The 25,407-nt window shown below is 43.0% G+C and overlaps 1 protein-coding gene across 1 annotated transcript in view; it reads left to right on the forward strand.

Annotated features, from left to right (window-relative positions):
- The window catches only part of PLCL1 (phospholipase C like 1 (inactive)), a 210,317-nt gene that overhangs the window by 152,467 nt on the left and 32,443 nt on the right, over positions 1-25,407 (forward strand). The window contains exons 2-3 of the mRNA XM_075512158.1: positions 12,981-15,452; positions 17,637-17,840. Of these exons, the coding sequence (XP_075368273.1) occupies positions 12,981-15,452; positions 17,637-17,840 (2,676 nt within the window). The remainder of the gene's footprint in view (positions 1-12,980; positions 15,453-17,636; positions 17,841-25,407) is intronic.

A 25,407-nucleotide genomic window follows, 5' to 3' on the forward strand; every position in this document is an offset into this window, starting at 1 on the left:
TTTGGCTTTATGTATTCTATCTCAATCTGTTTAATAATTCAATTATGAATGACAATCAGAATTTTAAAAAATACTCCCATTAAAACAGTTTGATTACCTTATTCTATTGATTTTTGTAACTTCATTGCTAAATTTAAGGATTGGCGTTGATCTGAATCAGCATAAATGTGATTAATGAAGAAATAATTTAAGTTGATTAAAAAGGGCTTAAAATAATGTGATTAGACCATGGAGATTTGGGTGGCTTATTGGATTACACTTTTTATTCCTGGAGGATTGTTGTAAGATTCAGAATGGAATTAAATTGGTCATCCTATTTTGGGCCCCCAGTGCCTCATAATCTCCAGTGCCATGATACCAGGCGGCATAGTCACGTTCAACAGTTTTCTCTGGAAAAATACAGGGTTGAATTTTTGAGCTCATACCTAAATAACGAGGCCAGAAGATACCAGTGAAATCTGGTCTGCTCTCCATTATATAGGACTTAAATCAAATCATGTTTGATCTCATGTGACATCCTTTTGGAAGGAGTCTGGTGCTGATGAATGCCTGTTTAGTGATGGAGGCTCTCCTGCTATCCTTGGGAGCTGTGACCTTCATCAGCTATCCTCACTGTGGGTTTTGGGGTAGTTTTTTTGTTGTGTTTTGTTTTTGTGGATTTTTTTAAGTCTTAGTTTTCCTTTGAATGTGTCAACTTCTAGGTATTGAAAGGATGTATCTCATGGCGGTACTGATCTTTATGTAATCATCTATAATCTGTGACAATGTCAGTTTACATCTTGAGTTTCTACAGGGTCAATAAGGAAACTTAATTTGAAGGACTTCCTAAAATACATTGATTCAGTATTTAATTAAACTACTGAGTTGGAACCACTACATTCTGAACAAAAGTGCCCAGATATGCCTTTATTTTAGGGCATAAGAAGCATCCTTTAAAGTTATTCCTTATATTAATTTGGGCTTCTGCAATTGCTTAGGACCAGACAATATGTGTATCGAACTAAAAGAATCTGGAATCTCTTACTCAAATGGATTTTCCAAAATCTTCCTGATTCTTGGGGCTATTGTGAACTCTCTCCAGTTTTCAAGGTAATTTCTAAACTGAGGGTATGACATGATGGACAAAGATATTAGAACTTCTCTATCCCTAGCAGATATTATGTTTATACAACAAAGTATACTTTATATTGCTATCTTTTTGTTACATTCTGTGCTGATCAGCTGTGAAGACCTCAAGCCAAAATTATTGTTTCCTGGATCACAGTCCTGTAAATAAGGCTTGCCCCTTGTGTTTCTAGATTTATGACCTCACATTTTGGTCCTTATTGGAACATGGGTTTTTTTTTTTATGCATTGCTTGTCAAGCAGTCTTTTGACTTTTGATCACTGAGCCATATTCTTTGTTATTCATCGCTGTTCAAATCTTGGCTTTGTATCATCTCCGGACTCCCATGTATATTGATTTTATGCTTTCTTCCAAGTCACTCTAAAAATGCTAAATAGCATTGGGCTAAGAACAGGTCCCTGCAGGATCCCATTTGAAGCATATCTACATGATGAGTGTTTCACATTTACTGTTGCATTTGAGACACATCATTTATCTCATCCTTGATCCATTTAATGTCTTCTGAGTTTATTTTTATTGCTACATCTTCTTAATCAAAATGTCATTCTGTACCAAGTCAAATGCGTTGCAGAAACCATTATATATTACAGAGTCTCAGTATATTACAATGACTTTATTACGTGTATCAAACAAACTTTTAATCTCATAAAAGAGATATCCGGTTAGTCTGACAAGCCCCGTTTTCCATAATGTTGGAAATAGTTAATGCTAATCATCTTTTTATTCTTTCTTAATCAAATCTTTTTTCAGCTCTTCCATTATTTTGACAATGAAAAATATCCACTCACAGATAGGCTGCAAATCCAGCATTCAGAGGTGTAATGAAGGGGAGTACCAGTGGGGCAAGTTTTTGCTTAGCCAGGTCTTTTTAAAATCACTTGGCTTTTCCTCCTGAGTTACTACTGGAATTCTCTTACTTTCATTTAGTGAATAAATGCTCCTTTGTAGTATTAACAACACCAGTGTTCCCACTCAGCAATGGACTGCTGGTGGGATTCAGCCTCGTCCTAATATTTTCGAATGAACTGTCTGGACCTTCTCTGCTATAATTGCCACCTGCCACCAAACCCTTCTCCTGCTTCTATCAATGCCTCTGGTTGCTGTTTCCTCCTTTGTCTGTTTTCTTCCTTTACTAATTTCCCAATTTTCCTTATTTTACTTTATAACCCACACCAACAACTTCTCTTATTTTTAGTTTGTAATGTATTGCTTTCTTGTAGCTGGTTTTTTTTTTTTTTTTTCCCCCCTGTTTAAGAGACATTTTTAGTCAGCATAACCTTCTTTCTGACTTGTCTGGCTCAGGTAGTGTTTTCCATGGATTGACTGAAGAAAGTTTAGATGATTTACCTACAGGTCATCCTCTTCTGTCAGGTTTTAAGGAGGACTTCCTACAGATGCAATGGATGTCTCTTTAAAATAAAACAAAAAAATCTTTCAAGTTCAGCTAGGTCAGATTCTTGCAGTTCCCTCTCAGTGAAAGTCCTTAATTTTAGTAGTTTGTTGTTTGTTTTCATGTTTTGTTTTGTTTTGTTTTTCCTCTGAACAACGGGTGCAGAGAAGGTCTTTCTCTCATTTAATGTCTGTGTCTGAATAACTAATTTCTTCAAAATACTTAAAGCATATGTTGTTTCAAAGAGATGCAGAAATAAACAACATCTTTGCAGGTAAAAGCCTGCAGGGAGCTGTGTGCATAGAGTGTTGTGTTCACATCTGGCTTTGTGCATTGTGGGATGTAGTGCATGATGCTCTTCTCCCAGGCGCCCAGGTGACGTGGAAACAAGAAGCCCATCTTCTATAGTTTCAAAGGCTTCGAGCCCTATAGGTTCTGTCTGGTTTGAATGCTAGCACGCCCCGAGTCCTGTGGATCGCTGGGGTTACTGCCACGGTTTATTCTGCATGGGGAGTGCAGCCTGTGCAATCACACCAGGACTTGGGCACTGTGAAGAGGGTGGCCATGGCAGCATGCACAGCAAGCTGTGGCTTCCCTGCTAGCAGGACCATGGGTGAGGACCCTGAAGCTGGGTCAGGTATCTCTGTGTTAGCTCACAGGTGTAGGTGTGACTGCACCCACCCCTGTGCTAATGTACGGAGCAGCTTCTAAATCTTGTTTCAACTATGGACAGTGGGAAGTTGCTCTGGTCTCTGTGTTTTGGAAGGACATTGTGGCAGTGTCCTCTGCACTTGCTGCGGAGCTGTCATATCTCTGACTAGCAAAAGAGATGAACATTAACACTGTGCTGAGATGTACAGATACGGCAGTGCTTATTTTCCTATTCCCCGGGGCCATGGCAGCCCTTATGTCAGGGAGATGCTGTAACTCTCAGTGAGCCTGCACAGTGTTTGCTAGCAATATGTTAAGAGTCCTCCTGGTCACGGTGCTCAGAGCTGTTGGGAAGATGCTGAGATGCTGAATCTTTGGTGTTTCCCAGCTCTTGATCTTGGATCTTCATTGTTTCTGCTGCAGGTTCAGACTGGTTACATGCCCTGTGCACTTGCAATGCCTTTGCTCCATGTCTGTATGAAGAGTGGATGTGTATTTTTTTAAAAGCAAGGGCTGTGTATTTCAAAAATCACTGTTTAGTACACCTGCAGGAAGAATAACCCAGCTGCTTGTTTAGGTTACGTGGGTACACTAATGAATGGGATTCACATTCCTTGCAATGTAGCCCCACAAATCTGTCACCAGAATAAGTTTCACGAAGCTTTAGGGAATGTCCTCTTACTCAGTTTTACAAATGTACCTCAGAGCAGGGCTCCCTCGCCCGTGCACCTCGTTAAATGACATGGCCTCTGCAGTGACCAGGAGCATGGCTTCCCATCTGTCCCTTCTGTGGGGTGTCTGGCCATTTTCTTCAGATGTAGCTCTTGCTACCATGATCCAGGCTGTGGTCAGTACAATGCCCCATCACTGCAGTTACCTTTGTAAACCTGAAATCAATCCAGAAGTTTTAAGTAGGTGTAAGTGGGGGAAGTTCATGTTGCCTGAACTCCAGCGGTTACTCTTGGTGCTGGCTTGTCTCCAGATTGGATTTAAGGCATGGATTTGATCTATTGTATCTAAGTAACTTGGGACCTTCCAACCTGAGAGACTCTCTTTTGCTGTGCCACCTACTAAGAGTGGTGATCAGCTCAAATTCTCAAAATGGGTACTTAATAAAGACCCCTGGTTTGGTTACTCACCTCTCATCCCTGGTCTGAAACAGCACTGATCGATTGGGCTCTGGTACAGGCTGCTCCCTACGGCGAACTTGTCTGCAGGTGGGGGCTGATAGGAGCTGTGGTCTGCTTTGCGTGGAGGGAGGAGCTCTGCAAGGCAGGTCTGTGATTGCTGTAGGGTTAGCTGCTTTAAGTAGGCACTCCTTTTAATTTTTGCCTCAGATGCATTCAAAGGAGGATCCGTAAAAGAACAAGGGTTTGTACGGTGGAGCTCTCCTGGGAATGCTGCAGCCAAGATCTCATTTTCCCAGGGCTTGCAGTTACTGCTTCTGCTTGAAGACAGAAAATGTCTTTCTGTCTTTCTCAGGTTTATATTCCCTTAGAGCACGGGGATAAATTCAATCCATGTCCAAGGTGTCCTCAGAGGCTCATAAGCGTTACAGCCTGCAAGCAACCTGAATACTTGGAAATAACAGAGCTTTTGGGAATGGCAATGGTTGGAGACATTATGTCCAGTGGGCTGTGTCAGTCCCTTCCAAACTAAAAGCCTCCTCCCAACTGGAAGTAGATCTGGCACTTTGGGTGTCATAGGTGAAGGTTGTTCCACAGGGAGAATGAAGAAGAAACATGAAAAGTCTTCTGCATCAGGTGGGGTCTTCCATAGGGTTATACAGAGGCACTGTGTGTATGTATTGAAGTGTCATACATGAATTTATTTCTCACCGTAGATTGTTGCTTAATGCGTAAAGGTGCATGTACGTGCACCTTTATTTAAGGGATGTCCTTGTGGAAACCAGTTGGATGATGAAGTGTAAAGAGAAAATGTCAGGAACAATGCTGGCAGAAGGAGCCATGAAGTGGTAGCCTCATTACAGGCATTGAGAAGCTGTTCATGTTCTTGTGCTCTTTGAAGCTTCTTAACTTTGGCTTCATGGCCCTAATTATAAAAACAAGTTGAAGTAGTAACTTTAGTGTCCTGCCATGCCAGAAAATAAACCCTTCTTGCATTTCATGGATTTCATTTCCAAAAAGTGCTTCCAGATGGAGTCTTTATGTACTGCTGCTTTTTTCTTTTGCTCTCATTTGTCATTTAAAGAGCAAAGGTAAATTTTCTTCAAGGTAAAATTTAAGAAATTTGGCAATGCTAGTGATTAAAAAAAAAAAGGAAAGAAAAAAAAAAAAAGCAAACACACCACAAAGCATTCCTTGAACAGCAAATCATTTTGGTTCAGATCTTTTTCTCAAAGATCTCCTCCAGGCGTTCTTCTCTATCTCTCTCCAGCCTACTCTGCAGTATTTGAGAGGGATTTTTAGTAATGGAGGGAAAGAGGAAAGCAGACAAGCCATTACAATCTTGCCTCCTGTTCAACTTCTCCAGCAGGGACTATTCAGCATCCCAGAATAGTTAAGCTATTGTCTTCACTCTGTTTTCCTGCCCTCAGGGTGGCCATTTTGCAGGGTGAAATTTCCTCCCCTTTTGATGAGAAGCTGACTGTAAAGTCATTATTATAGGTCTTGGTGAGAGTCCACTACCTGTCCACTACTCAGTCATTGCTTTCTCATGAATGATGATAGCGCTTAGGCTTCTGCGTGGAGCTTGAGCTCAAGTTAAACTGCTAGTTAGTGATAACTAGCTGGATTTGCAGATACGCCAGCATGACTATTTTGGTATTTGGAAAATTGTTGGACACTGCGTTCTGAAGCTATTTCTCATGTATCTGTCCATGTCGTATTTTTAGTCTGCCTTAAATTTTCTGTTTATTCCATTACGTGTGTATCTCAGCTTTTAAGAGCGCATGTGTTAAACTCTGGGTCCAGTCTTTATTCCACATGTGCTGAAATCCCTGAATTAGCAGGAATTTTGCCTTGAAGAGGCTACCAAGGTCGATCCCACAGCATTAACATCTGCTCTCGCAATCTGTTGAGCTGTGCGGTTAGCCCACGTGTGACGGGCAGCATCCCTGTGGCTGCCTGCGCCAGGGATGAGGTTGTTTGGTTGTTCAGCCCCTGTGCGAAGGTAGCTGCTTTGTGCCATGAGTTGTCAGCCTGGGTGAATTTTGAGTAGGTAACCTTTTCTTTGTTGTCCTGTGAGTTGTCACGGTAGGTATCTGATACTTACATCCTACAGGCCTTGCCAAGAAAGATGAGAGGGAGTTCAGCTCATTAATTTGTTGTCGTAGCAGAGGCTGTGAGGAGAACTGATAAAATGTGCAAAATGGGCAGTCCTGGGATGCTTTCTGACGATGGCCAGAATGTGACTGAGATTCACAGAAGAAATCTTTGTGTCTTAGTAATGAATATCAGTTTCCAATGATCATTGCTATCTGTAGTAATCACGTACCAGTACTGTGGGTTCAAGCTTTGAGTCCCATCTCTGATGGGACTAAAACTCACACGCACATGAGATCTGGTTGCAGCTCTGGCCCCAACATTGACTTTTTGTGTTCTCTTGGATAGTTTATATAAACCTTCCCTGCTCTAACTTACTTCATTATAGAAAAATTACACCATCATTTGTTAACCCACTACATGGTGCTTTGAGTGCCACTAGTGACTCACTGACTTCTTTGTTTAATGTTTAAAGGTACGTTTTTCCCACCACAAGTACTGTAAAGCTTTCAGATTTTTGGGGACTGGGATTCTCTCTGTATATCACTGAAATACCTGGAAGCATCCCAAAAGATCAAAATTATTACCCTTACACTATGGCACTCTTTGGCTTTTAAAAAAAAACACCCTGTAGAGCTAATTAGTTTCTCCTGGGGGGGGTGGGGGGGTGGGGTGTGTGTGTCAAGTAATCATTTGGCCAATTAAGTGGAGTTTCCAGTGCAGATAGCTTTTAGGATGTACCATTTATCACACTCTATTTGTGAGGACAGACTACGCTGTCTGTTATTGATTTCTTAGTGCTAGGTTCATGGGAAATGTCAAAGATCAGAATAAAGCTCCTCTTTTAGCAACAGTGATGCTCGCTGGTGAAAATGTGAATTGGTTTTTGGGGAGATGGCTCTTAACTGCACTTAACAAGTTTAGCTTTTAGTATCATTACTAAATTTCACATCCTTTCACAGAAGCTCTGTAGCTCTTTAAGGGCTTTTGGTGTCTTCAGGTGAGCGATGCTTTTTGCCCTTCTCATCCTCCTTAGCAGAATTCTGGAAGGCTGTCAATGCTTTAGAGGCCCTTCAGGTAACTTAATTTCAGACAAATAATAATTCATGAGCTTGACTTCCGTGTGCAGGGTTGCTATACAGCTTTTATTACTGCCCTGTTTCTGAACTTCAGCTCAACAATTTATGTCCTATAGTTTTGACAAAGGGGGTGGGATGAGGTGGCGAGCATGTTTATTCATATTTTTTTAATCCCACATATTTATTTCTGTTAGCTCTTTGATTTTAACAGCAGAAGATTGAGTGGTCAAAGGTCAGGGTGGATGGGGTGGAGTTTTCCCACAACTGCTGATGGCTTAGTGATCCCACTGTTTACACATCCAGTCCCTCTGACGAGGATGATGTGTTCAACAGGAGAGCTTCTCCTATTTTGGGAGCGTCCGTAGACTGGAGCTCTGAATCCCTCCTTTAGAAACCATTAGAAAACAGTTGTTTGTGATGTTAGGGTACAGTCAGGCCAGCACTCAGATATGTCTCCTTGGTGTTAACTGATTTCAGAGTAGCTGTGTGTACTCTGAAAGCTAAGCACACGTTGAAGTGGTCCTGTGGTTGAGGTCTTGAGGTATTTTTGCATAATGGATATTATGCAGGCTCAGGAGCAGGAGATGGAGTCAGCCAGTTAGGTCACCTTATAGGGGGTGTCCAAAGAACTGCAGGAAACCAAAGTCTGAGTCGCTGTGAAAGAAGTGTCTTGCCTTGGAAAGCACAAAGTTTCCCATATAGGTAGAGTTTTTCTTTTTGTACATCTACATTGCATACAAACTGGTTGTGTTTGTTTCCAGTAACAGTGTTTTATATGGAGCTATGTTATCTCTGGTAAAGAAGGCCTTAGAGTGGAAAATCTACAAGTTAGTTGCTTGTTTTCACACTGATGTAAATTTCTTTCGGCAAACGGCATCCTTTCCTTTCCTTCTTTCATTGCCACGATAAATTCAGTGTCACCAGTTCAACTGACTGAGGATAAAGAGCAGTCCTAGGCCAGTTACTGTGTGGTAAGATCATTTTTGATGGACTTAGCATCTTGGAGATAGACTTTTCACCTCCAAGATTCAGGGGTACATCTCATTGTGCTTTGGTTAATGAAGGGGAACAAGTGCTCTTGTGTGGGTGAGTACTGTAGAGAGTTTTTTTGATAATTTGCGGTGTGAATGTTTTTGGCAGGTAGCACAAGAGAGCAGGTTTGCTATATATTCACGTAAGAGGTTGGCAGCTTTTAGTTTGCCAGCTGGCTGTACTCGTTCGTGTTCATAGTCTCCAGTGAAAGGTAAAATGGAGCAGGAATTTAGCCACTAGAGACACGGCAGCACAGAAGTATTCTTGGCTGGATGTCTTAGAAGAGCAATGTGTAGAAATGGGATTAAGGTAGAGACTTAAAGAAAGACAATAGCTAAACGAAAATTAGGAACCTAAGTCTTTACGCTCAGTTGAACTGAGCTCAGCATAAGATCAATGTGGAGGCAAAATGTATTTAAATTGTCTTCTCCAGGCTCTGATGTGAGTGGAGCCCAGTGGAGGGAGGACACTTCTTGAAGAAAACACTCCTCTGCTCCCCAGGGTGATCCCTTGGACCTGGAGGTGTGTGGCCTGGCTAAACCCTGATGTCAGGATCTGGAGATGTTTGTTCAAGCAATGTGAATGTGGCAGAACAAAGGCGAGTGCCTGGCTTTCAGGCTGAGAAGACAGCATTTGAGCTTACAGAAACACATTTTGAGTTTTTGCAGCAGTAAAATAAATAACTTCTTGATAATTATGAATGAAAACTGTCTCATTAAATCTATATTAGACTGTCTCATTAAATCTATATTAGCAGCTCTCACTTTGAAAGACTGAGTATGTTCCTATTCTGTAGAGACCAAGAGGGGAATAGCTGATGCAGTAGTAAGCTCAGTTAGCAATTGCAGTTTTGCAGGGTTTGTATGTATTATACAGTAGATTGGGGAGATTGTTAGTATCAGTTAAAATAATCCTATCAATGTCAATAATACTCAAATCTTGTTAATTTTAGGCAATTAGTCTGTGGATTAGACGTGAATTCTAGTCAATCAATTAAAAGGTATGGGGAAGTCCTACTCAGAGATGAAGAACTGCCATTGTACAATTCTGATGTTCCTTACATACTACCAAGTACGAAACCAGAAGTAACCATCAAAAATAAAAGCAGGGAGAGAGGACACAGAGGATAATCTGATTCCCTCCAAATCCCTGAGAGCTTAAGACTGAATGTTAAAAGGCAACTTTTGTTCAGTCTTGTCCTGGTTTCAGCTGGGATAGAGTTAATTTTCTTCCTAGTAGCTGGTGTAGTGCTGTGTTTTGGATTTAGTATGAGAATAATGTTGATAACATAGGGATGTTTTAGTTGTTGCTAAGTGGTGTTTACACTAGTCAAGGGCTTTTCAGCTTCCCATGCCCTGCCAGGTGCACAAGAAGTTGGGAGGGGGCACAGCTGGGACAGCTGACCCCAACTGACCAAAGGGCTATTCCATACCATATGATGTCATGCGCAGTATAGAAACTGGGGGGAGTCGGCTGGGGGGCAGTGATCGCTGCTTGGGGTCGGGCTGGGCATCAGTCAGCGGGTGGTGAGTGGTTGCATCACTTGTTTTTTTGTTTTTCCCTGGGTTTTGTTCCCTCCTCTCTCTCTCTCATTTGTTTTCCTTTTCATTACAAATTATTATTATTATTATTGTTGTTGTTGTTGATGATGTTATTATTGTTATCATCATTATTATTATTATTATTATTATTATTGTTTTATTTTATTTCAATTATTAAACTGTTCTTATCTCAGCCCACAAGTTTTCTTACTTTTGCTCTTCCGATTCTCTCCCCCATCCCACCAGGTGGGGACGGGGAGCGAGCGGCTGGGTGGCGCTTAGTTGCTGACTGAAGCTAAACCACGACAAGTCTCCATGAGGCCAATTAGGTGTTTTTCCCACCTTAATAGCCCAAAAATAGCTGATTAATTCGGTGTCTTATTTTCATCAAGAAGCACAGGTATCTTGGAACTAAAAATGAATGGCTTTTATTTTTCTGCAGAAAAAAATTAGTTGCATGACAATTCCCGCCTCTCTAGCAAAGACGAAATGGCAGCCTTGTAGCTAAATCAGTTATGCTGCTCTGATGAGTTTTCCAGGTCTGGCCCTGAGGAACCACTCTCCGTCAAGGAACGAATCGCTGCCGATTCAAAGGCCATTAATACATCTTCCTATATGAGAAAAATAATCTTAATTAATCATCAATCTTAAATCTAAATATTGCTCCTGTAAACCTAAAGATATGAGAAAGAAAAGGCTCTTCTAGAACCCGTGGGGTAATCGGCTGCATTCGTTTGTAGTCATTAGCATCCATTGCTTGAAGATTTTCATGGCCATAGCTGTGCCTTGAAACACACTATGTTAATGCGGGAACAGAAGACTGTAATTGAAAAAGTAGCTGACCCAAGGCACTCGCTTCTTTCACTTTCTTCCTATTTTTTCAGGACTAATTCTCATAATAAGTACTGCAATAAATGGCTAGAGTAATTCTTCTTGTCAGTAAAGTTGCTGTATCAGTTTCATGAGAAATCTTTAGCATAAGAAGTTTAGAGGTTTTGATTTTGTTCCCAGCAGATTCCATGCCTTTAAATCCAGTTGTTGATGGGATGGGGTTTTGGAAATATTTTGAATGTTATTGAATGAAGTGAGTGAATGACAATGGCAATTTTGTGGAAACACTTATACTGACTAATTTGCTGAAAGTATCTATACAAACATGCAGACAATGAGTGGAGATGTTCTTACAAGCACCAAGACTGATGCTCTGTGGCTGGGAGAGCTACACGGGGTCCTGCTTGGGCACGGAGAGTGCGGAGCAGCAGAAAGCCAGCGATAGGTGGATGGAGGGCACTGCTAGAGCAGGGGCTGCATTTAGGATTTGCGGGGAAGTATGACTTGAGGAAGGGGAGGGGTAGGGGTAGGGGAGGGTAGTCCACGCTGCAGAGGGTGGGGAGTCAGGGGGTTTGGTGTCTCCAAGCAGGTCCCCTGGGGCTCTTGGGGAGCTGGTCCCTGGTGCAACTCTCACGGCTGGGCCTGAGGGCAGCGTGGTGGAGGGCTCTGTGCCTACACCCAGCAACAAAATTTCCTCACCTTGGGACTCCTCCTCTTCTCAAAATCCAGGCAGCAAAAGTCCCTTCAACGGCAGAAGACAGAGAACTGGGAAAGTATTGCTGGTGGCTAGGGAAATAGGAGGGAAAGCAATTTTAACAAGTGTTTCGCTATTAATTACAACCTCGAATGGTATTTTTAAAATATTTTTGGTAGCTGTTGGATAGTTTATATACTAATGGGGTAGATAGAAATCATGCAGAGAAAAAAGAATGATTTGTAATTATTGTGAAATGTTTTGAATTGATAATATGTGGGGAAAAGATTTCAATTTAGTTGCTGCACTAAAATTACAGAAAGCTTTGCAGGCAGCTGGGTTTAAATCCAGCAGCAAGCAGGTAGTTGATACTGAAAAGATAGTCACACGTGTCTGGCTAAATATTTTCTCAAGAGGAGATAGAACATATGCCCTAAAGAAAAAGACTTTGGGTTTCTTGCCTGGTTGTCCATTTTTCCACAGCGTTTTGTGGTCCTGGTACACAGAAATGACCAGAATAGCTACTTTTCAAAGCAAATGGGGAGACAAGAGAGTGTGAAGTAGGTTAGGGCTGAGCAGCGGGGTACGTGGGGCTCCCACGAGAGCAGCCATGAGAGCCATGTGGTTGTGCATGCAGCAGAGATGGGCTTCTCAGCCTAGTGAGAACGGCCTTTGGCAAAGGACACTACACATACAAACAAGAAAGCCCAGACTCTCCTGGGTGTGTATCTCAGGGGTCTGACTCACGACTGTTGTTTGGTTTTGTTTTAGTTTTGCTTGAGGTGTCCAAGGTTGCAGCAAAGAGGCAGAATTGAGGCAGGACGCTCATCTGCTGAGCACCAAGCTGTCGCGTGTGCCCCACAGGCATGCTGACCTGCCCCAGGCTCTCCTCCCAGCACTGCTTCGGAGACTTCTTCCCCTTCTCCTCCCACATAGGCTGACTCTTTTCTCATGCCTTTTTATCCCAAAGTTCCTCCTTGATTCACGATACCTCGTGAATCCTGGTGAGATCCACCCCACTTCTGCTTATGCAGACCTTAACCATGTGCTGGAGCTTCCCATGAAACTCCTCTTCCCATATATATCTGTTTTGAAGATGTACATGACACAACCAGATACTACCTCCTCACAGCTGTAGCAAGTTGCTGAGATTTGGAAGGCAGTTTAATAGCTGCAAATGTCACTCATGAAAACCCGGTATCTCTAATGCTGCAATCAGTCAAGTCGCTGTATAGCTCAGTATATTTTATAGCTCAGTAGGGAACTGAATTGTGGGAAGGGATAATATGTTGTGTTTTGAGGTTCAGAATAACATGAATTATCTTTACATAAACATATCTTTATTATTTATGCACTTGTGGAATGGCCAAAGAAAACTTACTCATTCTTTTTTTTATGTAATTATTCCACAGGATCCTTCAAACCAAAAATGTGGAAGAAAGAAAACAGTTTCCTTCAGCAGCATGCCATCAGAGAAGAAAATAAGCAGTGCCAGCGACTGTATCAGCTTTATGCAGGCTGGGTGTGAATTGAAGAAAGTTCGTCCAAATTCCCGGATTTATAACCGTTTTTTTACTCTGGATCCTGACCTGCAGGCTCTTCGTTGGGAGCCTTCCAAGAAGGACCTTGAGAAAGCCAAGCTTGATATTTCTGCTATAAAAGAAATCAGACTAGGGAAGAACACAGAAACGTTCAGGAATAATGGACTTGCAGACCAGATTTCTGAGGACTGTGCACTGTCGGTAATTCATGGTGAGAACTACGAGTCCCTTGACTTGGTTGCCAATTCAGCAGATGTGGCCAATATTTGGGTATCAGGATTAAGGTACTTGGTTTCTCGTAGCAAACAACCCTTGGATTTGATGGAAAGCAGCCATAATACCCCACGGTTTGCCTGGCTAAAAACTGTATTCGAAGCAGCAGACGTTGATGGTAATGGAATAATGTTAGAAGATACGTCTGTGGAGCTAATAAAGAAACTTAACCCCACCTTAAAGGAATCAAAGATTAGATTAAAATTTAAGGAAATCCAGAAGAGCAAAGAGAAACTGACAACACGAGTAACAAAAGAGGAATTTTGTGAAGCATTCAGCGAACTTTGCACAAGACCTGAAGTTTATTTCTTGCTTGTGCAGATATCTAAAAACAAAGAGTATCTAGATGCCAATGACCTCATGCTGTTTTTAGAGGCTGAGCAAGGAGTGACCCACATAACAGAAGAAATGTGTCTAGATATTATACGCAGGTATGAGCTTTCTCAAGAAGGGCGGTTGAAAGGTTTTCTTGCAATTGATGGATTTACTCAATACTTGTTGTCCCCAGAATGTGATATTTTTGACCCAGAGCACAAAAAAATTGTCCAAGACATGACACAGCCTTTGTCACATTACTACATCAATGCATCCCACAATACATATCTAATAGAAGACCAGCTCAGAGGACCAGCTGATATCAATGGTTATGTCAGAGCTTTAAAGATGAGTTGTCGGAGTATTGAACTAGATGTCTGTGATGGCCCAGATAATGAACCCATTATTTGTAACCGTAACAACATGACATCGCCACTTGCCTTTCGAAATGTTATTGAGGTAATAAACAAATTGGCCTTCTTTGCTTCAGAATACCCCCTTATTCTCTGCTTGGGGAACCACTGCTCAGTACAACAGCAGAAGGTAGTGGTACAACACATGAAAAGGATCTTTGGAAAGAAACTGTACACAGAGACACCTTTGTCCTCGGAAGTCTACCTCCCATCACCCGAGAAACTGAAAATGAAGATCATTGTGAAGGGGAAGAAGCTGCCCTGCGACCAGGATATATTAGAAGGAGAAGTCACAGATGAAGACGAAGAGGCTGAAATATCCCGGAGACTGTCAGAGGACTTCTCAAGGGAACCGAAGCTGATCTGGCTCTGCAGGGAATTGTCCGACTTGGTGTCCCTATGCAAATCTGTCCAATACAAAGACTTTGAGACATCCATGAAAGCTCAAAATTATTGGGAAATGTGCTCCTTCAGTGAGGCAGAAGCCAGTCGGATTGCAAACGAATACCCTGAAGATTTTGTCAACTACAACAAAAAGTTTCTGTCCAGGGTGTACCCGAGTGCTATGAGGATAGACTCCAGTAACTTAAATCCTCAAGATTTTTGGAATTGTGGTTGCCAGATAGTGGCAATGAACTATCAGACCCCGGGGCCCATGATGGACCTACACACTGGCTGGTTTCTACAGAACGGGGGATGTGGGTACGTTCTCAGGCCTTCAGTGATGCGTGATGAAGTGTCTTACTTCAGCGCAAATACCAAGGGCATTGTTCCAGGGGTCTCTCCCCAAGTCCTACATGTCAAAATAATCAGTGGTCAGAACTTTCCAAAGCCCAAGGGTGCATGTGCAAAAGGGGATGTCATAGACCCCTATGTCTGCATCGAAATACATGGGATTCCTGCAGACTGCACCGAGCAAAGAACTAAAACTGTTCAGCAAAACAGTGATAACCCCATTTTTGATGAAAGCTTTGAGTTCCAGATCAATCTACCAGAGCTGGCCATGATCCGTTTTGTTGTTTTGGATGATGACTACATTGGGGATGAGTTCATAGGGCAGTACACCATCCCGCTGGAGTGCTTACAGCCCGGATACAGGCACATACCGCTACGGTCTTTTGTTGGTGATATCATGGAGCACGTTACCCTCTTTGTTCACATTGCAATAACCAACCGAAGTGGAGGCGGGAAGGCCCAAAAGCGCAGCCTCTCGGTGAGGATAGGAAAGAAAGCAAGGGAGTACACCATGCTGAGGAACACCGGTCTCAAGACTATCGATGACATCTTTAAGCTGGCAGTGCATCCGCTACGAGAGGCTACTGACATGAGAGAAAATATGCAGGTATGACACTTCCGTCACGTGTGTTGGTGTGTCCTGAATGTGGAAGTGAAGGTCCTGGTATGAGCTGCTGGTAGGGCAAAATTGCTGAAGCTGGTGAAGCTTCAGACCCACAGCTGATGTCAGCCTTTAACTGGACATTGGAAGGCTGATAGTTACAGGTGTTAACTAACAAGCAAATGTGGGATTAGGCAGAAATGTTTTAAAAATCAATATGCTCTCTCCAAACACATGCTTTACTGGTTGTTTTTCTCTGAGAAAGCAGAACTGAGGGTACATTTGTGTCCCCAGGCCTCAGGTCTCAAAAACTTCATTTCCTTGCTGGTGCTGGAAAACGTCAGCAAGCTTTTGTTTTGCTAACTGAGTGAGGGTTATGCTCTTAATTTTCTTTGTCTGGGTGAGTATAAGAAACAGGCAGTGGATGTGTCATTAAGGTCTTGTCTACACCAGAGGAACCCACTGTGCAAAGAGCAGCAGGTTTCCCTGAGCGTGTGTTGCCACCGTTTGCCCAAGGGCTGCGGATGTTCAAGGCAGGCACCGAATGCCGCTTGGATTGCAGTTTCCTCCCTGCTAAATAGCTGTCTTGTCTCATCTGGCTGAGTGCTGGCACAGACGCTGGTGCCGTGTCTTGGCTCAGGCGGTCTCCTGGCACCGCGTCCACCCACCCATGCCGCTCCGAGAGCAGTCAGAGCCCGCTACGGCCCGGGACATCGGGGCCCAGGTGCACGGCACCGTCACAACTGCCTGGGTTAGGGCTTCGTGGCTGGCGGCAGGTGAAGTGGCAGCGAGGCCAAACAAGAACCAGCCTGCCCGGTGCTGCTCTCCGTGGCGGGGGCAACTCCGCAGGTTGATTAAGGGGCAGCTCAATTCAGAGGTCCAGGCGCTGCCTAGAAACAAAACTGAGTTTTCTTTAATAAATAGCTGAAGTCAGCCATAACTATCTCCTTGGTAAAGATACAGAAACAATTCATTTTTCTTTCTTGAAAACAGGAGGAAAATGCATAGCACTTCATTGACCCCGCTCTTCTGGACACAGTCTAAAGCAAATTAAACGTTGGCAGCTGGAAAAGTTTACAAAATGACATAAGTTTTAAATCACTCCCAAAGGAATAGTCTAAGCATATTTTTAAGAATGGGAAACTCTTCCCAGCCTTTCCTTTCCTGCAGGCCTTGAAAGTAACGAGTTTGAACCGCTGACTCCACCTTCTGTCTAGGTCAGGCACTATATGTGAACTATATAAAAGAAAATACGCTGAATCTGACTCAGAAACAGCATTAATGTGCCTTCCAAGTGAAATTTCAGTACAAGATCTTATTCTGGGGAATGCTTTGTAAAGACACAGTCGTTAGATTTAACTGTATGCTAATGTATTTGATTAATGAGAAAAGCCTCTATTAATTAGCTGGGCATTTTCTGATGGCTGTTTTTTCAGCAAGATGTATGGGGGAACATTTACAAGGTATGGGTTGTTACAATACACTCTTACTTAAATTTTGCACATCTTGGTCACTCACTGTGTGACTCAGGAATTGCTAAACGATGAGGGCATGTCAGCCGTACATCCACTGACTTGATAAAAAAATAAATCCTGGCATGTTAGTTTGGTTTGACCTGTATATCCCGTATTGATTTTCTTACATGTGACCTATGAAGGGGAAAGAGTGTTTGTGTTTCTTTATGATGTGGTAATGCAAGGCTGAAAACAAAGTTGTTTTTTCCTGCTTGCCTTTCCCATGGGAAATAGGAGGTCTGTCAAACTTGTTCTTGCTGGAGGATGATAATGACGGGAGAACGAGGCGATTACAGCATCAAAAGCAGTTGGAGTCTGAACAGTTGGGAAGAGAAATAGCATTTTAGGCTGATGGTTTAATATGCTGGGGACCAGAGCCTGTCCCTGTTGGGGCTGGATTTGCAATGCAAAGTAGCTGCAGAGCTTGCAGCTGGGATACCTGGGCCTGGGGGAAAGCTGGAGCTGGCAGTAGGCTTGGGGAGCCAAGAACGGGGCTGGCCGGGAATTCCTGTGTGCGCCGGCACCCCAGGGTCCACGGGGGCCAGGGAGAGCGGGGCGGCACTGCCCCACGTCAGGCGGGAGAAGCAGGCAGGTGCTGGCGAGGTACTGGCAGGCAGGGGGGACCGAGTGGCAAGCGGCAACATGCGCTCCAGTATTTCTTTTCTCCTTCCCCCAGAATGCCATGGTGTCTGTCAAGGAGCTGTGCGGGCTGCCGCCCATCACGAGCCTGAAGCAGTGCATCCTGACCCTGTCCTCGCGGCTCGTCACCAGCGACAACGCACCCTCCGTTACCCTCTGCATGAAGGACGCGTTTCCTTACCTCGAGCCTCTGGGGACCATGCCCGACGTGCAGAAAAAGGTCCTGGCGGCGTACGACCTGGTAGGCGCTTACCACTGCTACCTCTGCCTTTCCTCGCCTTCCTGAACACGGCAGGCGATGCTCGCTGGCTTTCATGCACCCAAACGTTTCAGTTAAATGAATGAGGCTCTTCAAAGCTTTGCAAAATTGTGCTTTAATCACCAAAACCGCCACACCGGGCTTTTTGTTGTTTTTTTGTTTTGTTTTGTTTTAAACACGGTTGTGGCTAACACACGTTGGCACGTGAGGAGGGACTTTGTTTACAAAAACAGCAGCAATTCAGCATGTACTGGCGCCTGTTAGTCATCGTCCTTGAGAAGTGGCAAGATTTGTGCGCTGCCCTTCGCTTGCCTCCCTGCAGCAGAGGGCAAGGCCATTAGACAGAGAGCTGCAGCGTGGGAGTTCCCGGGCAAAGCTGAGCTGTCCCCTTCCCAACACCTTTCAGCAGCATTGTTATGTAGTGCCCGTGCCCCTGCCAAACCAAGTCAGCGTTGCTCTTGGGAAGGGCATTGCAAAATTGGAAGGGAAGTTTTAAAATGCCCATTTTTTTTCAATGAGGAAGGAGAGGGCAATATGGTACAGGAATACTTACAAAAACGTAGAGAGATGAGCTGAAGTCATGCCAGGTGAAAGCTGCTGCTCAGCCTTGTATGACATGTGTCACTGCTGCGGGTGACTGAGCAACAGCTGAGTGTGACTTCCAGCAGCAGAAGTTGCTGTCACTTTGTGCCTCTCGGGCTATGGGACTGCCCCGTTGCTTCCCATCCTTAGTAGATGGTCTGCAGCAACTGATAGCAAGCCGCATAGTTTTGCAAAGCCTGACTTAAATATTGCACTGTGGCAACCGGACTAAATCATGATGCATGTTCAGTGCACGGCAGTTATTTCTGCAGCTTATGTTCCTAAGGAATAAAAAGGTGAATAACTTTGGGGGTATCGAATTGCTTCCAGAGACCCTGCAGTGTTGCAAAGAGCGATCGAAGCTTTGACCAGCTATTCCATGTGCCAAATGCTTGCCTCCTTTCCGTCTCATTTTTTGCTCTTATAACGCACTTTTCAGGAGAAAATCAGCTTGGGGGGAAGAGGGAGACACTGATGTTGATTAAAAGAGAAATACTAAAAATACTCTGAAATAACCCTTGGGTTCATTCCAGAGTAGTTTATACTACTTGAAGGTGATTAAGTTGTGGTAATAAAATACCAGCTGTAACAATACCAGAACGAGGATTTGTAAATCCAGTTGATTGCCATATTTTAGATTGGACTTCTTTTTTTTTGATAGATTTGTTACATGGTGTGATGTCTGTCTGAAGGAGCAAGTACCACATAAATAAGAGGTTTTTCTGTCTTTGGAGGCCTGCTTAATGGAGTTTTACCAAAATGAATGTGTCACCTCTTATCTTTGTAATTATATACTGAAGAGTACACATGGGACGTTTCAAGGCCTCCTTGTGCTTTGGAAACAGTTTTTCAATTTAAATAGGTGAAAGGCCTCTTTCAGATGCAGACAAAAACACTTGTATAACTGTTTTAAATAATGTTTGCTCTCAAACTTGTCTCTGATGGAGGAAGATGTACCTCAAATGTCAAGAGACAGTGCAAGGAGTTTAAAATCAGAGGGCTGAGAAAGAGAAGGGAATTCTTCTGTGCCTGTGTAAGGGTTGATTTGAGATGTAATTCTGTAATGAGAACATGATACTTTAAATTATTTGTACCCGCTTTGGCTGGCTGGGACTGCCTCTTACTTTGCTAAAACTATTTGCTTCTGAAAAAGCAAAAGTCAGATTTAATAAATGTTTTTGCTACATTTTGGATATTTGCCTCTTGAGGCAATGCCAGCAGCAGAATATGGAAATCTATTTAGCCTTTTCTGTGTTTAAAAAAAATGAACTGTCTCTATCAGTCTTGATAGTTGAAAATACAGTGTGGGGAGGGGTTTGCAGTTTTAATGTTGAGAAAGGGCTCTTCCTTGCTATGGTGTTTGTAGTGACTTGATATAATCCAGGGGGTGTGTATTTTTTTTTTAATAATAAGTTTGTGGGGTGTTTCTTGTTGTTGTTGTTGGGGGAATTGGGGTGGGAGGTTTTTTGTGCAAATGAGAGCACAAGGAGATGTTGGTGGAAAGCAATATAAAATATTTTAGCTATTTATTTATTTATATTCAAGATATATTACAGTTCAGCCTTTTAAGTTGTTGATAAATATTGCTTCAAGGAACTGGATCGACAAGTGCATGTCTTGAATTCCCCAGAAATGTCTTTTCACCTCAAAGCACTCTTTGGGTGAATAGGCCTGAAAGAAGCATAAAATAAAAGCTGTTGATGCTGGCCTCTCTCTTATATGAATGGGTTGTACTTCTTAATTCCTTTTATGAGAGAATGGAAAAAAGTTTGGCCCTAAACCTCATAGTGGGAAGCTGTGATTGTGGGTCTGCCTCGCTTGCTGGGCTCCACAGCACAGGTAGCATGAATGCTGGGCAAACCGGCCCGTCCTCGCCACTTCCAAAAACACCACGTATTTCACGTTCTTTAAAAAGTCTGCGTTGAAAATAATCTCTGATAAAAACAGCCTTAACGTGTTGAATTTTTTCCCCCTACTGGAAATTGCCAGCTGAACATACCTTTCCCCCCCCAAGGAAAGTATAAACTCTGCCCTTGTGTTTAATGGGCCATAGACAGCGCTGACAGACCAGGGAAATGGAGGTGCAAATGCTCAGAGATCTGCCACAATGATCTAGAAAACAATTAACTGTCTGTTCCCTCCTGCTCAGCCTTTGTCAGCAGGCACGCTAGACAAAGGCCGGTTTGTGCAGTTTGTTTGTTTTTTTCCTGGGCAATTAATTTTACCATTGTGTTCCACATTAAATATTTTCTTTCGAAAGAGGCCTTATTAGAATAAAATTTAATGTGCTTTGTTTAAAGAACCGGAATGATTTTTCAAGGCTCTATTTATTTTTTTTTTATGGTCACATTGCAGTGGTTTAGTAGAACTTGACTGTTGCCTTGTCTCATGGAGGAAGAGGCTTCATTGATGATACTGGGTTGTATGGGAGTTTCTGCAGAGGAGAGAAGGGAATGGGATTTGCTGAAAACAAGAAAATAAGGTGAACTGTTGAAAATACAAAGAAAATATTTTTGAAAAGTATGTCAACTACCAGAAATGCCGTTTAGAACAGTTTATTTCAACTTACAGCTTTGGTTGTTACCATACATAGAGTATGATGAATGGATCCCGGTAATGTTGTCATTGATTCCCACACATACATCCTTGGATAGTGTAGTGTGTCACTCGCAGAGCTGTTCTTCAGACTTTTCCTTTCCCATGAAGGAGGACTTTCCCTCTCCCCCTCCACCTGTATGCTCCCCATCGTTGGTGGCCAGGCATGGGAAGATGCTCGCTCAGGTGGGCAGCACGTGCCATGTGCCTTATAACCTGTCAAATTGGTGCTAGTGTTCATTGATCACACCTAAAAAAAAAAAGGAGATACTCAATGTGAAGAGAAGGGATAGGGCCCAGCTGGACCTGACAGATGGTTGAATTATTCACTGCAGACAGTTATCCTGTGAAGTTAGGATTTTTTTTTTGGTTGAGAATTGTTCAGAAACAGATTGTGGTTTCTCTGTCTGCATCATGTGCTGATGCAAGCATGCATGAACTCAAGGACACTTGTGCACTTTGCTTTTCAGTTATTGGTTCAGCATTGTTTTTCCTCCAAGATCAAATGATTGAATCATTTGCAAATCAGAAACAACAAACAAGTGATTATATATGTTCTTGGTTTTACCCAGTCTCCTGCCTCGTGTGCATACAGAAATTTTTCTAGAAAAATAACAAGAAGGTCCCCAAGTACCTTTACATGTTTTCGAATCAGAAACAACAGAAAGTGTTAAAAAGGTTGAAGAGAGAAGCTATTTGTTATATAAACTTATGTTGACATTAACATTTTTCTCTGTATTCAAGCCTCTTTACTGGAACTGATCTTGTTACTTTGGAGCAGACAGGTAAAGAAGGACAGCGTGTCTGTAGGTACTGTTGAGAGACAGCAAGTTAGTTAAGAATCTCTCGGCCAACACGGAGATGGATTGGGGATTTTTGAAAAGAGAAGTAATATCTGTGATGCTGCTGGGGAATAAGTCAATGTATTGAATGGCAGTGTTTTTGCTGACAGAGGTATTGGTCCATGCACGCTAGCAGAAGTCTGCTGGGGTGTGTGTGAAGAGGAACTGCTCTTTGTCTGCTGTTCTTTCAGATTCAGTCTTTTTGGGTTTCTTTGTCTTGATGCCGGCATGACAGCTCTTTATTCCCAAGGAGAAAGTCCATTTTCCCAGTTTATGTCGATGCAAAATGACTAAATAGATTTTGTGAGCTTTTCCACTGAAATTCATATTTCAGCTGGGACAGAGTCATCCCCAAAGGAATGTTTTTCACAATTCTCTGAGCAGCTGAAGACAAGGGATATTGCAGAGCAGAGCATCCACTGCCAAGGAAGTGTCATAATGCACTGACGTCAAACACAGTCTAGTACATGGACATTGTCTTGAATTTGTATCTGTTTTGAAGAGTTTTCTGTCCAAAATTGGACACAGACTGGGAAAGCAATTATCCTTTTTTTTCCCTCCACTTCTTATAAATCTCTCTCTTATTTACCTCCCAGTTTCTCTCTCTGATAGCCACGTCCCTTAGTCCCTTCTAAAATAGGACCTGAAAACGGTCAAATCAGAACTTTTCTTACAGAATGAAGTTCCAGTTGGGTACTTTAGTTTCTCTTTTTTAGCATAAGCCTATTGAAAGCTGAACCCTTCCCCTGTTCCTCTACTGCTTCTTTTCTATAGAGGACTGGTCTTTGTGCACCAGATCACATCCTGCAACACTCTGACACCGTATTTCCCCAGAAATATTTGTAAGCAAAACATGAAATTGGAATTTACGGTGAATTTTATGCAGTTCCTTCTGCACTTTGTGTCCATAAGGTATTTCAAATGTTTCCAGCTGATGTAACCATCCCTGATAACTGTTCCTCTTACCGGGCTGTTGCAGGAAAAGGCTCAGATACAGAAACCTGGCTTGGAGCATATTGGGGCAGAGACAAGGTGGACTAGTGGCCAGCGTTCCTTCCCACCTCCAGGCACCACATACACATCCTCCCTTTTTACAAGGCTTGCTGGCACGCAATTGATTGCCTGGCTGTTCCTTGTCCCGAACGTCTGCAAGAAATGCTCAATGCTAAAGAGGGAATCCTGTTCAAATTTTCATGAGCTCAATTTGTGCTTCAGCTGTTTTTCCAAATTGGTTGTATTTTTGTAGCCTTTTTTATTTTTGTTTTGTGGTGGGTTTGGGGTTTTTTTTTGTGGGGTTTTTTGTTTGTTTGTTTGCTTGCTCAGAGTGGTTTTGGCAATAGAGACACAATATGGTACTCCTTACAAAGGCAAAACTCCTCATTGTCAATGAAGGGCATAGGAGATTGGGACAACAGCCATGAGGAGACACCTGAGAGAAAGATTCTTTTTAGTTTGATGTTCAGTCAGTTTCTGTTCTAAACTTTGGAATATTTATGAGAGGATTCTTTGAACTGTCCTTTTTGTATCATTTATCTTCCCAGCAGGAGCAGTGCTTTAATTTGCCAGCAGGAGTTTTTCCTTTCTTTTTTTGTCTTTTTTGGTGAGCCTCTGCTGTGTTAATTTCCTCTCCCCTTTTCAGTTTGTAGAACAGTTTTTAATGAAAAGAAGAAATTGGTCTCCAGCACAGGAGTTCATTAAAGTAAAAAGAAATAACATTTTTTGTTCAGTTAGTACTGATGCTATGATTAAAATGCCTTTATTGCGGACAAGAAATAAGCCTGTTAATTTCTTGTGAGTAAAAATATGACGCCCTCAGTGTTAAGATTTTTTTAAATTTCAGTTAAAATTTATTTATCTTTGTAATTAACACTTAACAGAAGTGACAAAGTAAAGAGCCCTTCTTTCTGTGAAGCAATGGGATTTTAAATTTGATATTGCATGCTATATTTAGACACTTCAGTGAGATAGGTCAGTTATATTTTCAGCCTGTGGTCTGTTCCACTTTCTGGGTCTCGTATACTGGACAAGAGAGAGCTCCTGGGTTTGTGCTAGCCCTTGCTTCCCATGCTTTTGAGAGAAACCCGCATGATTGTAACAGGGTGCTTCAGGTGGATTGAGACCAATCGAGTTTAGGCCTCTTGCTTTCAGCATTTTGTAAGAATATTTAAATTAAAAGAGCCCTTTTGCAGGAAAAACCCTAACCTGTGCAGCTGAGGTTTTGCATTCCTCATTCCCATTAGTTTATTAAACATGACATTGTAATTCTGGGACTCGTGCCACGTGCATCTTTTGTCAATCTGAACAACCCCTTATTCACTTCTTGTTGTGAGAGCGTTTCTGGCGCTGCAGCCTCTCCAGGAGGGTTAGCACCTCCACGACTTGCAAAAATCTGCGTGTCCCTGCTCCCATGGGAACGTGGCAGGGGTCCCCGATGGGAGGAGCGGGCTGTCCTTTGTTCCTGCAGAGCTCCGCACCGCTGCAGCTGCCGAGCGAGCGCAGAAGGGATCCTGTGCCCTCCCCACGGGTCTTGGCCCTCGGGATGCAGAGCCCCGTGCTGAAATTAGCAGGATCCCAAATGATGTCAAGGCATGTGGTAGTTTCTCCCATTCAGCCTTCTTCCTTTCTGCTTACTCTAATAGGTATACACTGTTGGTCAGCAAGGTAGTTTTTTAAGTCCCTATACCAGAATCCCGTTTTGTGTAGTTTTTACTCCTATTTTTGTCTATTTTTCCCCCTGTAGTTATGTTAAACACATCACTCAGTGAAGTTCATCACCTTCTTTCTGACATGGGAAATGCAAGTTGTCCTGAGCAATCCTGCCAGCTTCAGCAGCCGCTAAAAGTTTCCTCACTGACTCCAAGGGGACCCAGATACCAGCATCCATCCTCTACAGGTTGCTTTTTAGTATATATTGCTTGGAGGTTAATCCCTTGAAGCTCAGCGTTCAGAAGGTAACACTCTGGTGGAGCATGAGTTTCCTAAGGGAGTAAGACGTCTCTCGCTTTTTGAGGCACTCGCCGAAGCGAGCTGCTGTACGGGAGCTGACGTTAAACAGCAGCCTGGTGGGCTGCAGGCAGATGGCTGGGACGTGCACAACTGCCCAAGAGCGCTGCTCAGCGCAGGTCTGAGCAGAGTAAAGGTGCATGGAAATTCATGCTGCAAACATCGAAAGCTCACTCTTCACATGTGAGACAGGCTGGTGGATTTTGAAACGTTACTGGCAAAACTGGGTTTGAAAATCTTGGGCTGTCTTGTGATTTATGGGGTTACCCTCCCAGCAGAAAATCTCACGGCCCTCCATGTTGTGTTTAGGGCTTCTGATTCTTGTCTTGGCACTGTGAGAAGTAGGTGACATCCCCAAGCAGGGTTTCGGATGTGATGCCAGCTGGAAAAGCAGGGGACCATTCAGACTGGGAGACTGTGGACTCACTGCAGAACCAGTGCCAAAAAAGAAAAAGTGTATCTATATGCCATGACACAGGACGGAGCAGAGCCACGGTAGCAAAGGCTCCCAGGGGCTGACGGACGGG

The sequence above is a fragment of the Mycteria americana genome, chromosome 9, assembly GCF_035582795.1.
Source record: "Mycteria americana isolate JAX WOST 10 ecotype Jacksonville Zoo and Gardens chromosome 9, USCA_MyAme_1.0, whole genome shotgun sequence".
In the NCBI taxonomy this organism is placed as follows: Eukaryota; Metazoa; Chordata; class Aves; order Ciconiiformes; family Ciconiidae; genus Mycteria; species Mycteria americana.